Source organism: Aquila chrysaetos, chromosome 6 (genome assembly GCF_900496995.4).
Source record: "Aquila chrysaetos chrysaetos chromosome 6, bAquChr1.4, whole genome shotgun sequence".
NCBI lineage: Eukaryota > Metazoa > Chordata > Aves > Accipitriformes > Accipitridae > Aquila > Aquila chrysaetos.
The window spans coordinates 12,450,093-12,468,668 of NC_044009.1; the positions used below are offsets into that span (position 1 = coordinate 12,450,093).

An 18,576-nucleotide genomic window follows, 5' to 3' on the forward strand; every position below is an offset into this window, starting at 1 on the left:
GCTTTCCAGCCCCTCCGTGTGCCGGATGGGCGCGGGAGGTGCTGGTGCATCCCTTGGAGCCTGAGGAGCTGGGAGAAATAGGGGCTGTGTCACCCCCCGTCTCTGGTCCTGCGTGGAGTAACCAGCTCTTTCTTGGTGGCATCAACATCCAAAAATAGATTTTTTGGTCTATTTTACAGACTATATTAATGCCACTGGGTATTGCATCCTGCTAACAGCTTCCACGCTGCACCTCTCGTCCCAGTTCTGCTTGTACCACTCACAGGGGAGATTTATCCAAGGGGATTTGATGCCCACGTGGGCTGATTTTAGTCGTCTGCCGTGCGTGCTTGCCTTTGCACACCTGAGGAGCCCCGCTGCTTCGCACAGATCCTTTATAATGAGTATTATTCATATCTGCAGCATGCTCGTAACAGCTACTAATCATTTTATTACTCTTTATAATCTATTTAAAGCACAATTAGAAAAAAAATCTATACAAAGTTACAGCCGAAAGCACATTTTAGTTACATTATAAATCCCTGAAAAACAACCATCTATCACGAAAACCAGCTCTCCTCCGCTTGGCTGACAGAAATGGATGCTGCTGCGCTACACCGAGGGACGAGGAGGTAAGGGAGGGCTGGACGGCAGACCTCGGCCGGCTCCTCTCGGCCCTTCAAAGCACGACTCCTTCGGGTTCCAGCAGCAGGTAATCGTGCAGAGGCTTGGGCACAGGCAGCAAGGGGATAAGGCAATGGCATTTGCTGCCAAACTTTTTCCGAATGGCAGAGCGGCATAAATGTTGCAGGCACCGGGCTGTGCCCACCAGCCGGAAAAAGGACTCGTAGAATAGCTGGTGCTGCTGCAAAGAGAGAGGGGGAGAGAAGAAAACAAGAGCATCAGTTGGTTTGATTTTTTTGCCTGATTAAGCCAAACGAGCCAAGAGGTACTTTTGAGATGAAGAGCTAAGGGGAGGAGGTAGGAAACCCAGCGACGATGTTTGCCTGTGGGTTAGGGCTCCGTGCGCCGACACGGATCCTGCAAGCCTTAAAGGCTGGGTGAGGAATTCTCCTATGGAAGCACAGGTGAAGAAACCCAGCCTCACTGCAGGCACTGTTTGGGGAGGATGATTTCATGCCCACCGGCAGCAGCATCCCTGCAGAAAGCCTTAGAGCTGACGTAGAAGACACTCGCTTGTTTCTGAGATGGGGAAACAAAGCAGGATTGGTCTATGAATCCTCAGCCTTTCCCTAGCTTGGAATAAAAAAAAAAATCACTTCTCAATCCCCTAGAACATGCTGAAGAGGTTTATTTGCATTTCAGCAGCCGGCCCCCCCCCCTCGCAGCCAAGCTAACCAAAGACCTGCGGGGGTAAGGCAGCAATCCGAGATCATTCAAGAGCAGGCTGCCCGTACCTGTTGCACATCTGGGGACAAGGTTTTTAAAACCAAAATTAGTGGTGTTGGCTCCTGCCGGGCAGCGGTCTGTCTCCAGGGTCAATTCCAGATGCTGGGATTGTATTTTATTGCAGGCCAGGGGCAGGAATGGGGGTTTTGGTGTTGATGAAGCTAAAGGGATGCAAAAAGCTGCTGCGATGAATTGGGTGTGCGGTGGTGCTCCGAGGACCATTCCTTTTTTTTTTTCCTCCCCACCCAAGTGAAGTTTGGGTGGGGAAAAACACCTCTCGGTAGGTAAAACCCCCTCCTCAGGGCTTAGCCGTCCCTGCCAAAGCACCAGCGCCGTCTCACCTGAAACACCTCCTCTGGCACGGCCTCGGCCCACTTCTCAGAGACGGAGATTTGTGAGTAGGAATTGAAGAGGACTTCGATGATCTCCGGTACGGCTGCGCAGGATTTCAGTACCTAGTCGTGGGCAATGGGGAGGGGGTTCAGACAGAGAAGGATGTCCCAGAGGGGCAGAGCATCCACGTGCTGCAGCTGCAGCTTGTCCCACCCCACCACGGTCCAGGCTGGGATAGTCCCATGTCGGTATGAGGCAGGCGTAGGGTTTGTCCTGGCCTGCTTTGGAGATCTTTCTCCATCTGTGAAGCAGTGGGAAGACCTGCCTCGCTGTGGCACTTCTTCCTCCGGATGCGGCCCTTGCTTCTTATTTACATTTTTGGCTTGTGTGTGATAATCCAGGATAATATTTTCTTTATTGTTCGATGTAAAATCAATGAAACGCAGAGCCATAAGGCAGCTGCACTGAAGGCTGATGTACCAAGCCTGTCTCTGAGATCCCCAGGCGGGAAACTTGCCAGACCCCCCCTGCCCATGCTGGCTCCATCCTACCCTTCACCCTGCCTGCTTTTCCCCACTGCCACACTACAGGTGTTTCCCCCGGATCTGGAAGCTCTCCCAGATTCTCCCCCCCCCCCCGGCTTTTTATTTCCCAAAGCACCCCAACCCCAACTGCAAAATCCTGGGTGCCAGGGGATATACGGGAGCTGTTTTGGGGTTGGTACCTTGACGAAGGCGGGGGGCCATATCTTCTGGGAGCCGTGATTGAGCAGCAGCTGGACGGTGAGGTGGGGCCGCAGCTCCCTCTTGAAAGCGGCGTTCTGCAGCACGCAGCCCAGGGGGGAGATGCCGTCGTAGTCGATGGCGTTGACGTCAGCCCCGCACCGCAGGAGGAAGCGCGCCAGGCTGGCGTTGGCGGCACCGCATGCCTTGTGCAAGGGGCTCCTCCGCATCTCATCCCGGGCATCAATGTCGGCGCCGTGGGCAGCCAGCAGCCGGCAAAGCTGCAGGCGGCCCTCGCCGGCGCCCGGCGCCTGCCCGCAGAGGACGCCGAGGGCCGTGTCCTCCTGCGCGCTGCGCGCGTCGATGCGTGCCCCGTGCCGCAGGTAGAGGCGGGCATGGTCGCAGAGGCAGTGCTTGGCCGCCACGTGGAGCGCCGTCTCCTCCCCATCCTCGCTGGGCAGGTTGACGATGGCCCCGTGTCTCAGCAGGAGCCTGGCGCATCTGCAAAGAGATGGGGAAGCTGGGGGGCTGCACCGCCCAGGTGGGTTTTGGGGGGCATGGGCTGGAGTGGGAGCTGTGAGGGGCGATGAGGTGGGAAACGGCGTGGGGTGAGGATGAGGGTCATGCTGGAGCTGGGCTCCCACAGGGGTTGTGGCACATGAGGGAGCAGCAGAGGCTGGGGAGGGTGACCCTGTGCCCTGGTGCCTGCTGCAGTGGTGGTAATGGTGGTTTGGGCAATGTCAAAATCTTGACCAGCATCATTCATGAATGGTCATCCCTGACCATCCTTGGCTATCTTGACCATCCTTGACCAGCATCATTCGTGAATGGTCATCCCTGACCATCCTTGACTACATTGACCATCCTTGACCCACCAGGGTCCCACCATCCTAGACCCACCACGGAATGGTGATCCTTGTCCCAGCTGTGCCAGTGGTCGGGCAGCGCCGGGAGTGGTGCCCGCAGTTAGCCATGCCAGCTGGGTCAGTCCCGGCCGGTGAAGGATGCATCCAGTCACGATGAGGACACATAGGGTGGTGGGCCCCTTTGTGCCATCAATCCGTCCATTGCAGTTTCATCTCCCGGCACGGGTGCAGCCCTGGGGTGCTATGGAGATGATCTATACAGTCCCACCCCTTGGCTGACATCCACAGAGCTTCTCAGCTGAAAACATCTTAAACCACTGCCTCCAGCTTAATCTGTGCTGGGACCAAGCTGACATGGAGCGAAATGCTCGATAAAGGCTCTGTGCAGCAGAAGAGCTCCCTGTGAGTTTGCTTTCATATAAAAATGGATTCTACTTCTCCCGTTAAGGGACCCAAACACCTGTTTGGGGCTTCTGCCCCAGAGAGGACTAAAGGATTGTGTTTTCTGCCCATCCTGAAAAGAAACACCTTTGCAGGTGGTTTAAGCCTGCAGAAATGAGTTTTGCTGGATTGTTTGGCACCCGGTGATGATGGAGCAGCAGCACCTGCAGTTCCCAGGAGGAAAAGATCAAGGTAAGCAATCCTCCCCATCCTCAGTCGCTGCTCGTACCTCTCTTTACCTCTAACATCACCGTGTGTGGTTGCAAAGAGGCATCGTGGCTGCTGCAAAGTGGGGACACTGGTTCCCATCAGAGCTTTCCGCCTGCATCCTTTTGACAACAGACGGGGATTAAAGATGCCTGGTATGCCCCAATGTGGTTTGTTTTTTTTTTTTTCCTTTGGTGTTTGTGAGTAAATGGATGTGATCAGCCAGTCTAAGTGAATCAAAGTGACTGCTCCATCTCCCACCGGGAGCCGCTGGGGCCGGCACGGCTCAATGTCACCGCCCGGGCAGGGCTGTCGGCAGCCGGGTTAGTGCGTGGGGCCGAGCTCACCGCTGTGGCACTGAGGAGTTATTTTTTGGAGGGGGGGCCAGACCCACAAGCGAGACCTTGAAAATGTGGCCAGCTTGTGTTTCCCAAGAGTTGCTGCCAGGGAGGTGGGAAGAGCGGTCCTTCAGGAAGCCTCAGCAGTGGTTGACTGGAGTCCAGGGAGGTGTATCAACCTTTAACACCCGCCCCCACTGCCTGTTTAATTTTCCTCTAATACGCTTTTCTTTTAGCTCAGGTGTCACCCAGAGCCCTAAGTGGGGTTCTGGGCCGATACAGAAGCAAAACGAGGGGGAGCTGTGGAGGAGCAGAGCCCTAGCTTCATCCCTCCAGCAGGAGGGATGGGGAGGAAGAAGAGCCCTGGGGAGGAAGGATGGTGCCAGGGCATTGCTCATTTTGTCTGGCCCAGATGAATGCTAACACATGTGGGGAAAATAATAATAATAATAATAATAATAATAATAATAATAATAATAATAATTAAAAAAATGTTACTTGAATCCTTCTGGACCTGCGGCATCACCTCCCCAAGGTTTGATAGGAGCTGTTGAGACATTCCCTGTCCTTGGTGGTGCAGGATCTGCAAATGCCTCCTTGGGCTGCTATCAAGCCTCAGTTTGCCAGGAAAGATCCTGCGGGACCTGTGGGGAAAGGCCGTTTCTGCAGCCCTTGCAGGTGTAATGCTCCCAGACCACGCTGGACCTCCCTGGAGGCATCTGCTGTGGATGGTCTCTCCTGGGGATGCAGTTGTGGGTGAGCAGATTGAGTGTGTGCCCCCAGATCCTCAGATCCTTACTTTACAATTCCCTTTTTACTCTAAAACATGCTGAATCCCTTTCTCAAGCAATGGCTTGTCTCGCTGAGTGTTTTTTGGTGCTTGCTGTCTGCTGCTGGTCGGTAAAACTTTGTTGGAGGGGGTCTGTTGCTGGAGGAAATCACACCACGACTTGGTCATGTTCACTGGTCTTGTCTGACCTGACAGCAGGTAATTTGTAGCCCTAATTATAATGACTCTCTCGGAAGCTCTCTGGGTTAGCTTAATCCTAATGTCACAGGTAGCTCTGGCACCCTAAGATAACGTATTCGGGGCAAACCAAGGGATGGTTCTGCGGGGGAAAAATGGAAAAAAAATGTATTTTTGACTTGGTTGCTAAACATGCAGCAGCCTAGTCCAGGAGAAAAATCCCCTTTTGTTCTTTTTTTAATAGATCACGCTTAAAACTTCTCTGTTCTTTCCCAGGCAAGGAGGTGGCTTTGCCATGAGACCCTGAGCACAAGCACCGCGCCAGTTTTGGCAAGCACTGTGTATCGAGAGCGCCCAGGCTGAAGATTTACATCTGCATAGGCAAGACGGAGGGAATATTCCCCTGCCCTTAATTTCCAGGTAAAGGGTGGTACATCATGGGTTGCCTGGCGAAGCCAAGAGCTGAGCCCAGCCCCTCCAGTCCAGCATACTCGCTCTGCCACGGGGTTTTCCCTTACTGAGAGCAGGATGGGAGTTCAATACAGGGAGTTCCTGTATTCCTCTTGGCCTCCTGCTAGACATCCCAAATTTTCTTCTAGAGATACCAGAGTAGAAATACCATCCTTCCCAGCTGCTATTTTGCTGAAGGGTTATTCTTTTTTCTTATCAAGTTCTTGTTGGAAGAAACCCAAGTCGGCTTATATTGAATTTTCGCCCTGGATAGTCCTCCCTTGGCAAAGAGGGAATGTTAGTGAGGGACTATAAATAAGGGGTGATCTCCTCCGGTTAATGGAAATGGCAGGCCCCTGAGAGGAGCACGTGCCTCCTGTTTGAATGTATGGGGCATCAGCAGGTGCTGGGTAGATGCCGTTCATGTTTGCTGGCTATACGTTCTTATTTTAGCCTCTCATCTCTGCCGATGAACTCATATGCTCCAACGCTTTGCCAGCATTTCTGGCTTCTTGTTTTTTTTATTAACACCCTGTTGTGCACCATCAGATTAGACTAAAATCCCATTAAATGAGGCGCAGCGATCGCTTGCTGCTTTTTGAGGGCTCCTCTCCAATTTTCTGGGAATATTGCAAGAAGCCATGGGTTTAGTTCAGCAGAAATTCAGACACAGTGTGGCAAAGCAAGCCAGTTTCTTTTCCACCCAGCCGGGTACCATCGACCTGGCTGAGCAGCTCACCGGCAGCAGCGATACCCCTGGAGCAAGCCCTCAAAGAGCCACCCTTGCGCACAGCTATGCCTCGTTTTGCCTAGTTTAAACTCGCTTCCAAACCCTTCCTAACTCATTTGCGGGTGATGGGTAACACACCCGAATGTCTCCTTGCTTGGGCAAGTCACTTAGATTAAAGTTGCACTAATTTGTGACAATTGGTGTTAGTACTACAGGTTTGCCTTGTGCTGGGGTCCTGGCTCAAATAAATGGGATAAAATGGTTTGGGTTTTGTTTTCCTTCTTCGCCCATCAATAGAGTCGGGGCAGATGTCGGTGCTGCATTGGGCAGGACATGCCCATCACCCTTCACTGCCCTCTCGCTGCCAGGATGGTTCCTGCTGGCCACAGCTCCCAGCATCCCAGCGGGATGCTGCTCAATTTGGGATGAAAAATGCCCAGGCTGGGAATGTGGGATTTAGCTTGAAATGGGATGCAATGAATAACCAGCAGGAGGAGCAGCAGGTTGGGGCAGCGGAGGCTGGAGGAAAATTCCTGTCTCAAAAATCCACTCAGGCCCTCGGTTTTCTTAAGGAAAAGTCCCCTGTTTGGATTTTTCCCCCCCTCCCTGGGGTCGGAGTGAGGCTTGGTTGTTTTTCAAGGCATCCGAGTGACCGCTTCCCAATCTGGCTGTGATTTATTGCAGGATTGATCCCACTCGGAAAAACAGCCTTCCCCAAGCCTGGCTCTGAATGCAAGGATTATTCTTATTAATTCCCTAAAAGAAGGAGAAAGGAAGCCTGTCTTTCTTTACAAGATAAAACTCTTTTTGGGCACTGCAAGCCCACTGGTGAACTGTGGTAATGCTGTTGCCGAGGGCTGGTTGAAGGCAGGGCTGGCCGTGCCGGCATGGGGACCACTTTGCCGCCGTGGGGCAAACGCCAGCCCACGGGCATTGCTCTCTGCGCCATCTCTTTGCCAAAGCTTTGTGAGCTGTGGGTACTCGTCTGTATGAGCCCTCATTTTGTCACACCAACTTGGGGAGCAGCTTCTCCAAAAAGCAGGGTCAGGCCTCGGGTTGCACTCGATGTCTGCTTTTGGGCTCTTTATTTCTTGCCCAGGACTCATTAAGGAGCTGATCTTCCCCAGCGGGGGGACGAGTTTCCAAAACGATGGCTCCAAATGTTCCGAGCTTTGCATTTTAGTAACGCTAAATGGAGCAGAGGATGAGGTTTGGCACTAGATGATGCTAAACGCTGGCTTTTAAAATCTGTGGTCTTTTTTTATTTGTAGTAATGCTTATTTCCCACAGCCAAAAGGGCAGAGTGTCCGGGCTGATGCTGGAATAGCCGGAGGGTGCCATGGGGCCAGGTCCACCACCAGCAGGTTAGTGCCCATCTCCCTGTCATTTGGGACCCTTGCCATCGTGATCGCATTGCCTTTTTAGGTACCTGTCTTCCTGCTTGGCTCCCATTTTCTGCTAAGTCCTCCCATGATGAGCTATCTTCATCTCACATCCCCTAAGCTAAACCCGTCCTGTCTCCCTGAGCTGGCCGCTCTTGCGCTCGCTCCCTATCATTTCTTGCACGGACACCCACTGTCCTCCTGCATTGGCTCATCCCACCATTTATCTCCCATCCCTCCGAGCTGGAGGCTCGGAGCCAGAAGATAACTCTGGTTTCAGCTCCCAAAGTGGAGAGAAAGCTTGAAGAAGTGAACGCAACAGCGTCGCTCAGCCATAAGCCCAAGTTGTGCGGATGTAGGGGTGACATCTTCTTTTCTCATCCCTTAGTTTGACTAAGCCCTCTTCCCTATGTGGAAGGCTGGAGAAGGCCAGCCCTGGGGGATTTCTCTCCAGGTAGGCTCTCCCTGGTTGCACGGGGAACCTGGGATCTTCAGAGAGCTTTTTCTGACTCGCAGATCTGAAGGAGGACTCTACAAATGTGGTAGCATTCACAATCCCTTCTGCTACAGGTACCATGATGGGAGACGGGAGCTACATCCCGCATCCCTGTGATGCGCCTTCCCACCACCCCACGCCTGCTCTTCCCCCTGGCACTGCTGGGAGAGTTGAGACTCTTCCTCTCCCCCTCAATTATTTTAATTTTATTTTTTTTCGGGGTGCCAATAAAGGCAGACTCCTTTAATCATCCCAGCTTTAAGAGGGAAACGGGAGAGCGCCAGGGAGAGAGTGCAGTGAATTTAGAGACTCATCTTACCCCACCATGTTAATTATCTCCGCTGTAAAAAAGAGGTCAAGGAGAGGAACTCTACTAAATAGGCCGACGTTGGCATGAACAGCTCCTAAAGTGAAGAAGGTAAGACTGAACTTTACTGGAACTTTTTTTTTTTCCATCTCTTCAAAAAGCTCCTAGATTAAAGCTCTGATATCCTTTTTGTTGAAATCTCATGGATTCTGAAGCTCAAATGGCTGGAAGGAAGCCCAGATAATTTTTTTTTATCCCAGTCACTGAGAGGCTCAAAGGTTTTAAGTCCTGCCCCCATGGTGAATTGCCGAGTATATGGGAATACAGAAGAACCCGGCACATAGGTGTTCTGGCCATTGTTATCGAGAGGGAGAAAAATAAAATAGCTCTCTATGTAGGTCAATGACCTGCTCTTTATTGTCAGTAAAAAATTAAGGATGACCTAAAATCTACTACTCAATAAAAAAAAAAATAAAATAAAAAAAAAAAGGCAAGGTAAAGTAGTCTCCCCCTAATCAAAGAGGAAATGTTTGTGTTACCTAAAGCTTGACCTCTTCAGTCTCTAACTTTAGCAAAGTCTTTGCGATTGAAAAGCAGTGGTCGAAACCTCAAAACCTGTCTGAAATGTCTATTAATTTTTGATCTTTCAAGGGAGTTGGCTTAGTTATTGTAGAAGCCCCCGTAGCGCTGGGTAGCGTAGTTAAGGGTCTCTCAGCATTTCCATTATAAAGCCCCAATATTCAAGGGCTTATAACTCAGCTGTTTCCACGTTGCGTCTGTCTGATCCTCGCGCCGCCGTTTGCTGGCTCACCTGCCATCCCCCTCCGTCCTTCTGGGGGAAATAACATGTAAATCCATGACAAAGGCTCATTTTTAATATATATATATATATATATTTTTTTTTTTTTTTCCAAGCTGGGAAGCACCTGGCCAAAAATGTGACACCTGGACCTCTGTGGGCCATGGGGTCCCCTCCATGCACCGAGCTGGTTTCTGTGCCCCATCTCAACGGGGGCAAAGTGAGTCGGTGAAGCCTAAAATACGCCCTTGGGGCTGTTAGGATAGCTTGGGGTTTGGAGACAGAAGACCTTAAGGTAAAAAGGGCACACAGGTGAAGGAATTAAAACCAGCTCCTTATTAGTGATGAGGGCTGCTTGTAGCATCCTCCCTTACCCATCTCACTCCCCCCAACCCTTATCGCACCAAGGATGCGTTTGATTAATCCCTACGTTTTTGGCTGAACCAAAATTGGATTAATATCTTATTTTTTGGCTGTCTTGCAGAGACTCTTACTTAAGCCGGGCTCAAGATATTTACATCTGCAAACCTTTTCCTCTCTGGCTGCTTTCCTTTTGCAGAGCTCTTTCCCTGACACCTGGCCCACGATACATTGGATCCGTAGTGGGAACCTTGCCTTCACCACCTACTTCTAGTTAAGCTTGCTGCCTGCTTAAAGGGGAGAGGATTGATGCTGGGGTGGCTTTTCACTGAAGCTGGCAGGCAATGAAATTCGCTACAGCCCTAAGTAGTTTTGTCAGGCTATCAAGGGGCCGAGCTCTTTATAAAAAAAAAAAAAAAAATCCCGATTCCCTGGGTCTAATGATTCAGGCACTTAAAATCCTACTGAGACATACATGCGTGCATGAAAAGCTAATTTTTTTCAAGGCAACGTTTATGCCCATCTCTGTGTGATGCTGATGCTGACCCAGGGTGAGAAGGGAGCAGATGCACGTGGCCGAGCCTTTGCCCCGACTATAAACCGAGGTGGACCCATACATGGCTTGCGCGAGGTGAGGAGGTGGGAGGATTGCTCCCATCCTGCAGACCCCATCCTGCATTCCTTAAGCCCTGGGGCTGGGATTTGAGGAGGAGTGGGTATCCTGATTGGCACTGACCTCCCTCGCGGGTGGGGTCAGCGTGGGGCTGAGGAGGTTGGGGTGACCCATGTACCCCATGACTGGACCCATCCCGAGCATCTCCCAGGGGGAAAGCATGCTGGACCTGGGATGTGGGACATAGTGATTTTTTAGAGAGAAATCATCAGAGAGGAAGAGGAAGAAAAAGCATGCGGAGCTGGACTGGGCTGCTTCTGTTCATGGGCCGCGCAATGTGATTGGCACTGAAAAGTCCCTTTTCGGCTCTGCTGAACTTGCTGCAGCAGCTGCCGCAGCCAGGAAATGTGGGAGCATACGGGAAGCCTTGCCAGGGACCGTGGCATCTCTTTTGCACCCCCTCAGAGGCAAAAGCACCGGGGTCTGCGTGCAGGGGGACACAGAGCGAGGTTGTCAGTGGGGGGGATGCTGACGGTTGGGGGGGATGCTGAGAGGGGGGGACCCTCTCCTTACCCCATGGAGTCTTGCGTGGTGCAGAGGTGCAGTGGGGCCAGACCCTCGTCGCTCCGCAGGTTGGGGTCAGCCTTGTGCTCCAGCAGCAGCTCGACGCAGTCGGCGTGCCCCCCCAGGCAGGCTTCGTGCAGGGGCCCCCGTCCCCCCGGCGCCAGGTCGGGGTCGGCCCGTCGGCGGAGGAGGTGGCGCAGGCAGGCGGCGTGACCCCGGCGGGCGACGAGGCACAGCGGGGTGGTCAGCTCCCGCTTGTACTCCAGCGACCACAGCCCTGCGGGGTGGAGGGAGCGGGGCTGATGCCCGGGGCTGACCCGCTGGGTTCCCCTGTCCCCCACACACCAGCCTCGCGAATAAAGCGGATCAAGGCGTTGCTTTTTCCATTTTTCTTTTAGCTCCCTGGCAGCTTTAGAGGGGTTCCAAGAGCCCGGTTACGGTTTGGTGGCTGCTCCGAGGGTGGTTGGCAAGAGGGGAAGCAAAATTCCCCTGGCGTGTGTGCATCCAGGAGCAGGATTCCATATGGTATGAGCTGGGTAAACCAATACCCTGCCCGCAGCCAGCTGTGCAGGGGACCCTGTGTGCAAGACCTCGCTGGCAGGAGCTAAAAGGCAGCTCACCTGCACCCAGGGGAGGAAAAAACTGTCTTTGCTGGGACTGTGCTGGGCCTGAAGGCACCCAAGCTGGGTGGGAGGGTGGTGGGAGGGTGATGCAGGGCTGGGCACGGGATGCATTGGGTTTGGGCTCAGCTGGAGCAAGGCATTGCATTTCCCAGCAGCTCTGGGACCTCCCGGACCATCAGTAGATGCACAGAGCCCGGTGAGCATCTGGGACCACGGGGAGCATCCGGGGTTGGGAGGTACCAGGTATCGCTTCCCTGGAGCATCTTCTTCCTCCCAGATAGGCCCAGGCTGCTCTTCCTGATCCCTGCACGGGCAATTTGGGCTGCGAGTCCTCTTGCAAGCATGACTAAGCCACAGAGCACCCCATCCCCACCTGAAGAAATCATGTGGACATAAGTTTCTAACACTTCCCTGCCCCTCTGGTGGGTTAGTATGTGCAGAAGAGAAGAAAATAATACAAGAAAGTGCTGAATATTTATGGCTAGGGCTGCAGGACGCAGTCAGCTAACCAGAAACCAGCCACCTCGGGAGCAGGCTCTATAAAAACAGCCTAATGCACTGCACCTCTCCTATTTAGGGTTAGTAAATACCTGTTGTTTTAATTTTTCTGGACTGGCCTTTAAAGGAAAAGTACCTGAGAGTCCAAAAGAGGCTTGGCTTTTCACCTGCCACTCCAGCTCATTTTTACTGATCTCAAAAACCAGGTTGACATCTTGATAGTATCGGTCAGTCAGGACCTCGAGGCTTCTCAGGTCTCCCGTGACCAGGGCCGTGTAATACTTGGTGGCGGGAGTGTGAGCCGTTAGAGGATGCTCCGAATCCAATTTGGGGGAAATCTGTAGCTTTTCTGTTACAGGTCCCGGTAACTCGCCCATTCCACTGCTTCCCGTGTGTGTAGGTCCTAGCTGGGAGGATAGACGGGCTTTTATAGTTCATTGTTTCCATCCTCCTGGGCTCATTGTCTAATTATAATCCAGTTAAGGCTCTATTGTTGTTGTATTTATAACTCCGGTGGGGTCAGATGATAACGGGCACGCGATACAATGAGGGTCAAACGGTCACTGGGCTGTGTTGTGGCAGCACCTCTTGGATTAAATTGCCGGTTTAAGTCCAGGCAGCAGCTTGAGACGTGAGTGTTTAGGCTGGGAGGAAACTGGTGCCTAGCGTTTAGGGGGGGGAAAAAAAAAAAAAGAAATTTAGTCAGCTCCTGTGTGCCCAACCTCATTGTTGTGGTTTAACCTTATTTGTGTGCTCTGAGAAAGTGTTTTTTTTTCTCTGCCTAACACTGTTGTTGTTTTTTTTCTTTAAGGCACTCATACCTGTTTCCAGTCTCGTGGTTGCTATACAGAAAAATCTGGGCATCACATTAGTGGTCAACACGACGCGGGCCGGCACACTGGCGTGTCCCTGCGGGGATGCAAAGCACTTGGCAAAGGCCAGCGAGGTACAAATCCTCCCAGGGCTTTGGCAGGGGCTCAATGCCTTGTATAGGAGAGAGAAAAGGCCCAGCCTCTGTTGCCATTTAAGCACAGGGACAGATGCCAGCCAAGCGTCCCTGGCTCCCGCTGCCCCGAGGCTCGTGGCTCCTTTCCTCAAGGTCACGGGAGAAGTCCGCGGCAGGGACGAGAATAGACCTCGGCATCTCGTGACTTGGAGGCTCTGGGCGACACAACTCCCCCTCCACCTCCTCAGGGAATAAACACGATCAAAGGGGATCTCAGGAAGATGTTAAACTCTATCAAAGCAGCCAGATGTGGAGAGACTGCTGAAATGCTTCGTGGTTCCCTCTGTGTGGAGTCAACCTGGAAGAAATGTTCGGGACCTTCTCCATGCCCCCCTGCAAGCGGGGACCTTGCTGGGCTCCTGCAGGTGACCATGAGCATCCTTGTGCCAAGCCCAGAGCGACCCATCCGCCACTGCGGGGGTCGTCGGAGGTTTCTTTGGGGGTTTCCTCAGCAGGGCTGTGGTGACATCCAGCTGCCCGGCCCCGGAGACCATGGGAAGAGCATGGAGCCACCAAAAAATCAGTGTGTCCGTCCAGGATGGGGTCACGCTGAGCTGGGGGGGGGTCTGACTTGGGGTCCTTGTGTAAATTAATGCCTTGTGTGAAGGACCCCTCTGCCTTGGGGTCCCGGTTCACTCACAGCTGCAGTGGGAACTAATTTGAGGTCAACCTATGTGGTCTCTCCCATTTTCTTTCTCCCTCTGAACTGAAGGCTGGCCTTCCCACCTGGCTGTCTGTCCACAACTGCTTGGTTGGTTTGAACCTCCAGATCCCCTCGTCTTTCTCTTTTTTAGCACTTGTTGCTATTCTGCTACCTCCAGCCTTTCTGTGCCCTTTCACTCTCCTGTTATCAACCTAACCACCTCCTCAAAGCATTGCTTTGGTACGAAAAATATCCCCTGGGGACCCTTAGCAGGTGCAGGAGAAGGTTTGGAGACCCAGGGAGTGGCACAGACTGGGATCGTTTTCCCCAGGGACTTGTCCTGGGTCGTGTTTCTGCAGCCCTGGCTCGCTTTCCCTCTCTGCTCATTAGCAACCCTGTAATATTTCCACAGCGGCGTGGAGGAAGCTTGCCTTCACGTGCCAAGGGGATCGCCCTCCCGCGGCATGGACCACCTCCCACGCTGGCAGCCGGGTATATTTAGCAAGGAGTCTAGACCTTCCCGGTCAGACGTGGGCTAATTTTGCAAGGGATCTGTGTGTGTGTATGTGTGTGTATGTGTGTGTGTGTCTGGCATCAACCTGCTGTTGAGAGTGTGTTGAAATACCCTGTGACCCCTTCTTGTGAGCCTTTTAATCAGTGTCTATTTGTATATAACACTTCTTGGGTCACGGTAATGACAGGATTAACAACACCACTGACGGAGGGGGTTAAAAATAGCCAGGGCCAGCAAGAGTAGAAAGAAAAAGTCCTCTTGTAGCTGAGTGGCACATATAAACCCACAAGCCTGAGCTCCTGCCAGCCAAGTCAAGTGCTTTTTCCACCGATGGGTGGAAAGTGATGTCAGGATGAAACGCTATTTCTGTGTTTTTAAGTGGAACGCTGCCGTGCAGGCAGGAGTGATTTACTGCAGAGAGGAGCTGGCAGCCAGGACACCTGCGGAGCATCCTGGGGCTGGCCAGGAGAGGGGGAGAAGTCCCTGGTTGGGTTTCAAAGGAAAATGGGGGTTTTCAACTGCTTACAAACTACTTGTCGCCTTTGGGCAGCGATTTTGGGTGGTGGAGGAAGGCTGGCACCCTGCAGCCCTACCCTCTCCTCTGCCACTGCCGTGCTGCATGGCCTTGGGCGCATCACCTGTCCTCCCAGCATCCCGGTCCCCGCACGGTGAGACCCTGAGGAGCTGAGGGCCTGATCCTGCAACAAATTGAGCCTGGGATCATCCTTATGTGTCCTTACTTCAGTAGAGATGTTTCCACACAGAATCAGGCCCCAAACGTTGGCGAGGATGAGCACTTCATTAGCAGTAGCCTCGCACTCATTAATTTCTAGCACGAGGGTAGCATCTTAACCTTCTTCCTGCATGCGACTGTTTGCAGAGTACACCTCATTTAACAAAACATTAAGCATTTTACTTCCTCAGATCAAGTGTATCTATTAATAATGACTTAAATTGTCTGCACCGGCTTCACATTATGAGGAAAACTCATTCCTGGCACATGAAAGAGCACGATACACAGAAGCAAAATGACTTCAGCGTGAGCTTGTTCCCCAAGTTAAGCTGCCGCATAACAACTTAGTCCTCACACCGGGGAGATTTCAGCCCGCAATAACTTGCCCTGCCGGTTCAAAGAAACCATGAGACTGCCTTAAAAAATCCAGTGAGTCCAGATGTGCCTGAGCTGAGAGCTTCTGGCATCGCGCCGTGATTTACAGCTGCCCTCCGGCAGTGGGAAATGGCATTTTTTTTTTTTTTTCCAGGGAAATTTCCAGCGCGGCGAAGGAGCCCGAAGGCTGGCAGCCCGAGGTACTACCTCCTCCAGCTGTTCTCAAGTGCAAATTGCAATGCCCGACCGATTGAAAGCTCGCACCCCCTCTCACCTCCCAAAATAATTAAAATGAGCTGGCTGAGTGGCGGAGCTCCCTGTGATGGCTGCGTCCCCCACCCCCGGTACCCCGCGGTTGTGGGGAGGGGATGCTGAGCATCCCGTGGGCAGGCAGGATGGTGAGGCCACCACGCCACGAGATAAACCATCAGTTGCCCAAGCCTACCTTGGAGGGACGGCGGCGTGAGGGCGGCTCTCCCAGGTGATGCTTGCTTCTCCCCCCTGGGACACCATCCCCAGCCAGGCACCGTGGGCTGGGAGGTTTAATCTCCTCTCCCGGAGCCAGGTGCCACCTTGCAAACAGCCAACCTGCCACCGAAATGTCCCCACGTTTATATTTTCAGTGCTTTCCCCCCCACCCCCCCTTCCCTGGTCCATGTGACAGCACTGCTCAGTTATGTGGCTGGTGGCTGAGCGAGGGGGTCAGACCGCAGGATTGACGCCCACGAAGACGCACGTCTCTGTGCCGGGGCTGGGGGGGGGGGGGTGTCACGCTTTGCAACCCCCCCCAAAAAAAACTTTTGCAGATGCAATCGCATGAGCTGAGCCGGCTGAGCTGCTGGACCAGTTCTCCTTTAAAAACTGCCACCTGGTGAAATATAAACTCATCCCGAGGCTGCATTGATTTTGTCCAGTTTTTATTGGAAATTAGATAATATTTAAATAGTGCCGAAACATTTCCCTTTAACAGCTCTATATAATATGAAAAGGTATTCTGTGCTATGCGGGTTTATAGTGGCCCTTCTTTGTCAAACATAAATAATTCAATTCAATAAAAAAAAATACCCTTTCCAGTTCTCATAACTGTGCAGTGCTTTCCTTCCCCCCCCCCCCCTTTTTCCACCAATTACAGGAATAAAATAACTATAGCTCTTAGCCTAACTAAAAATACTAGCCCCCCCCCCCCTCGCCCTGAAGAATTGCAGCTGTGTTAATTATCCCCTGGGAATTCAATCCTGGTGTGCATCCTCTTTTAAAGGCAAAGGGGAGCCCTACCAATTATTTAACCCCTCAGTAATGTGCTTGTGAAATGTCACCCTGAGTGCCAGCCTGGAAAACCATCTCAGACTGACCCTCCATCACACGGTCCCCTTACAGTACAAGGCTGGGTGATGGCATTTGCTAATTAGTGGCTCACCCCTCATCTCCAGCAGCAAGGAGACAGGGTTATTTTTAGCTATCACCCCTGAGATTGCTGGTTTGTGGGCTGTAAATGTTGTGGTTTGGGTTTTTTTTTTTTTTCCCCGTTTTACCCTAAAATATTAGAGCCCCTTTGGCAAAGGAAGGCACAGGACTGCGGTGCCTCTGCTGCTCTGGGCTGCAAAAGGCTCTCGGTGAGTGGCAGGCACGAAGCTTTCAGCTCGGTCTGCCTTAGATTTGGGGATGTGGGGGACTCGAGTTCCTCCTTGCATTTTTTTTTTCCTCTTATTACCCCTTTCTCTTAGAAGGCATATGGCAAAGCTGTAATTTCTGGGTAGTGATGGTTTGCGGGTTGTACCCAAGAGGGTTTAACTCAAGGTGCAAGGGCTGGTCCCTCCCTGCATGAAAGCTGGTTTTGCTGCATAACACCTCTTTGTTAATGCCCAGCTCAAGCTTTGATGCCCCAAGGCTGCAATCTAAGCACCTGCCCACCTATGGCGGCTATAGAGACCACCAGCCCTGCTGGGGTTACCCCTGGGAGGACTTAGGAGCGGAGAAAGAGGTGGTGATAAAGGAGATGCTGGAAAGAAACCTGCACAACAAACCTTCTTCTGAAAAGCAGGGACAGTTTTCTTTTGTGAAGGTTGAGTGCAATGGGAAAGGGCAGGAGAGCAGCTGTCCTGTGGGACTCACCCAGGAGATGCCACCAGCCTTGCCACCAGCTCTCAGAACACAAACCCAAGAGGCATCTCTCAAGTGCTCAGAAAAAAAAATTTGTTCCTGCCATTAAAGTTTCAAAACTGCTAGGTTCAGCGGGGGATTGGGCTCTGCCTGCTGTTTAATGGCACCGGAGCATTGTTTTCGTTTTCAGTTTGCCTGGGTCTGCTGAAAAAATGAAGAGGAAAGGACACAAGTGAAATAACATTGTCCTATATAAAAGGTGGGATGGAAGGACAGAGCAAATATCTTGTTTGACCAAAGTGGCTCATAGGGCAGCATGAGGTGGCAATGGCTCTGCGCACCCCAAAAAAATGCTACTGGGGTCATGCAGGCATTTTTGTTGGTGAGCTGAGGCGGGGGAAGGTTTAGCATCCCCACGGCACGGGTTTGCTCTCAGTTTAGCCAGCGCTGCAGTCGATGCTCTCCCACGGCTGCCGGAGCAGGGGGGGTGCAAGGTGGGTGACCCCCTCCCCACTTGCCAGGTGCCCTGTGGCCAGTGGGTCCCACCATGGCATCCCTCGGGGGGGGGCTGTGGTCCCAGGAAGGAGGAGTAAAGGGAGGGAAGAAGGTGGAAAGCATTAGAGGCTCCTTGTAGGGTCTGTAATGCAGGACCCCCTCCTGGGATGGGAGACACCAGGAGTGTGATGTGCTACATGAAAACACCACTGCTCACAGGCTGACCACCTAAAAAGGGACTTATAAACGATTATAGGGTGAGGAGTCAGTGCTGGGTACCTCAGGACTCAAGCCCCAGTCCCTTTCCCCAAACTCATAAAAACTGAAGCAGATTCACCCCATTCCCTAGCTGGATCTCCACCAGGAGCATCGCTGCCATCCAACAGGCTTTTCTTTGCCAAAAAGCTACGGGACGTAGAAACAGAGGAGCTGGACGGCACCACGAGCTTCAACAAGCCCTTCACTCGGTTTCGTGCCATGCTGTTTTGCTCCTCAGAAAAATTAGCTTTTGACACCTGAAAGTGTAACGTAGTTGTGGAAAGGAGGTATTTATGGATCGGAAGATGTGTTTCCCAAGTGCACCCTAACTAGAAAGTTATGGAGATAATTGCTTGCCCTCTGGGAT

The 18,576-nt window shown here is 52.3% G+C and overlaps 1 protein-coding gene across 1 annotated transcript; it reads right to left on the reverse strand.

Moving 5' to 3' along the window:
• Positions 1-523: 523 nt before the first annotated feature.
• On the reverse strand, positions 524-12,462 carry ASB18 (ankyrin repeat and SOCS box containing 18). The gene is made up of 5 exons (XM_030018691.2): positions 12,222-12,462; positions 10,974-11,241; positions 2,447-2,945; positions 1,731-1,844; positions 524-844 (listed from the first exon to the last, which is right to left on the reverse strand). The coding sequence occupies exons 1-5, from the start codon at positions 12,460-12,462 to the stop codon at positions 659-661; spliced, it is 1,308 nt and encodes a 435-aa protein (XP_029874551.2). The 3' UTR covers positions 524-658.
• Between the last annotated feature and the right edge of the window lie 6,114 nt (positions 12,463-18,576).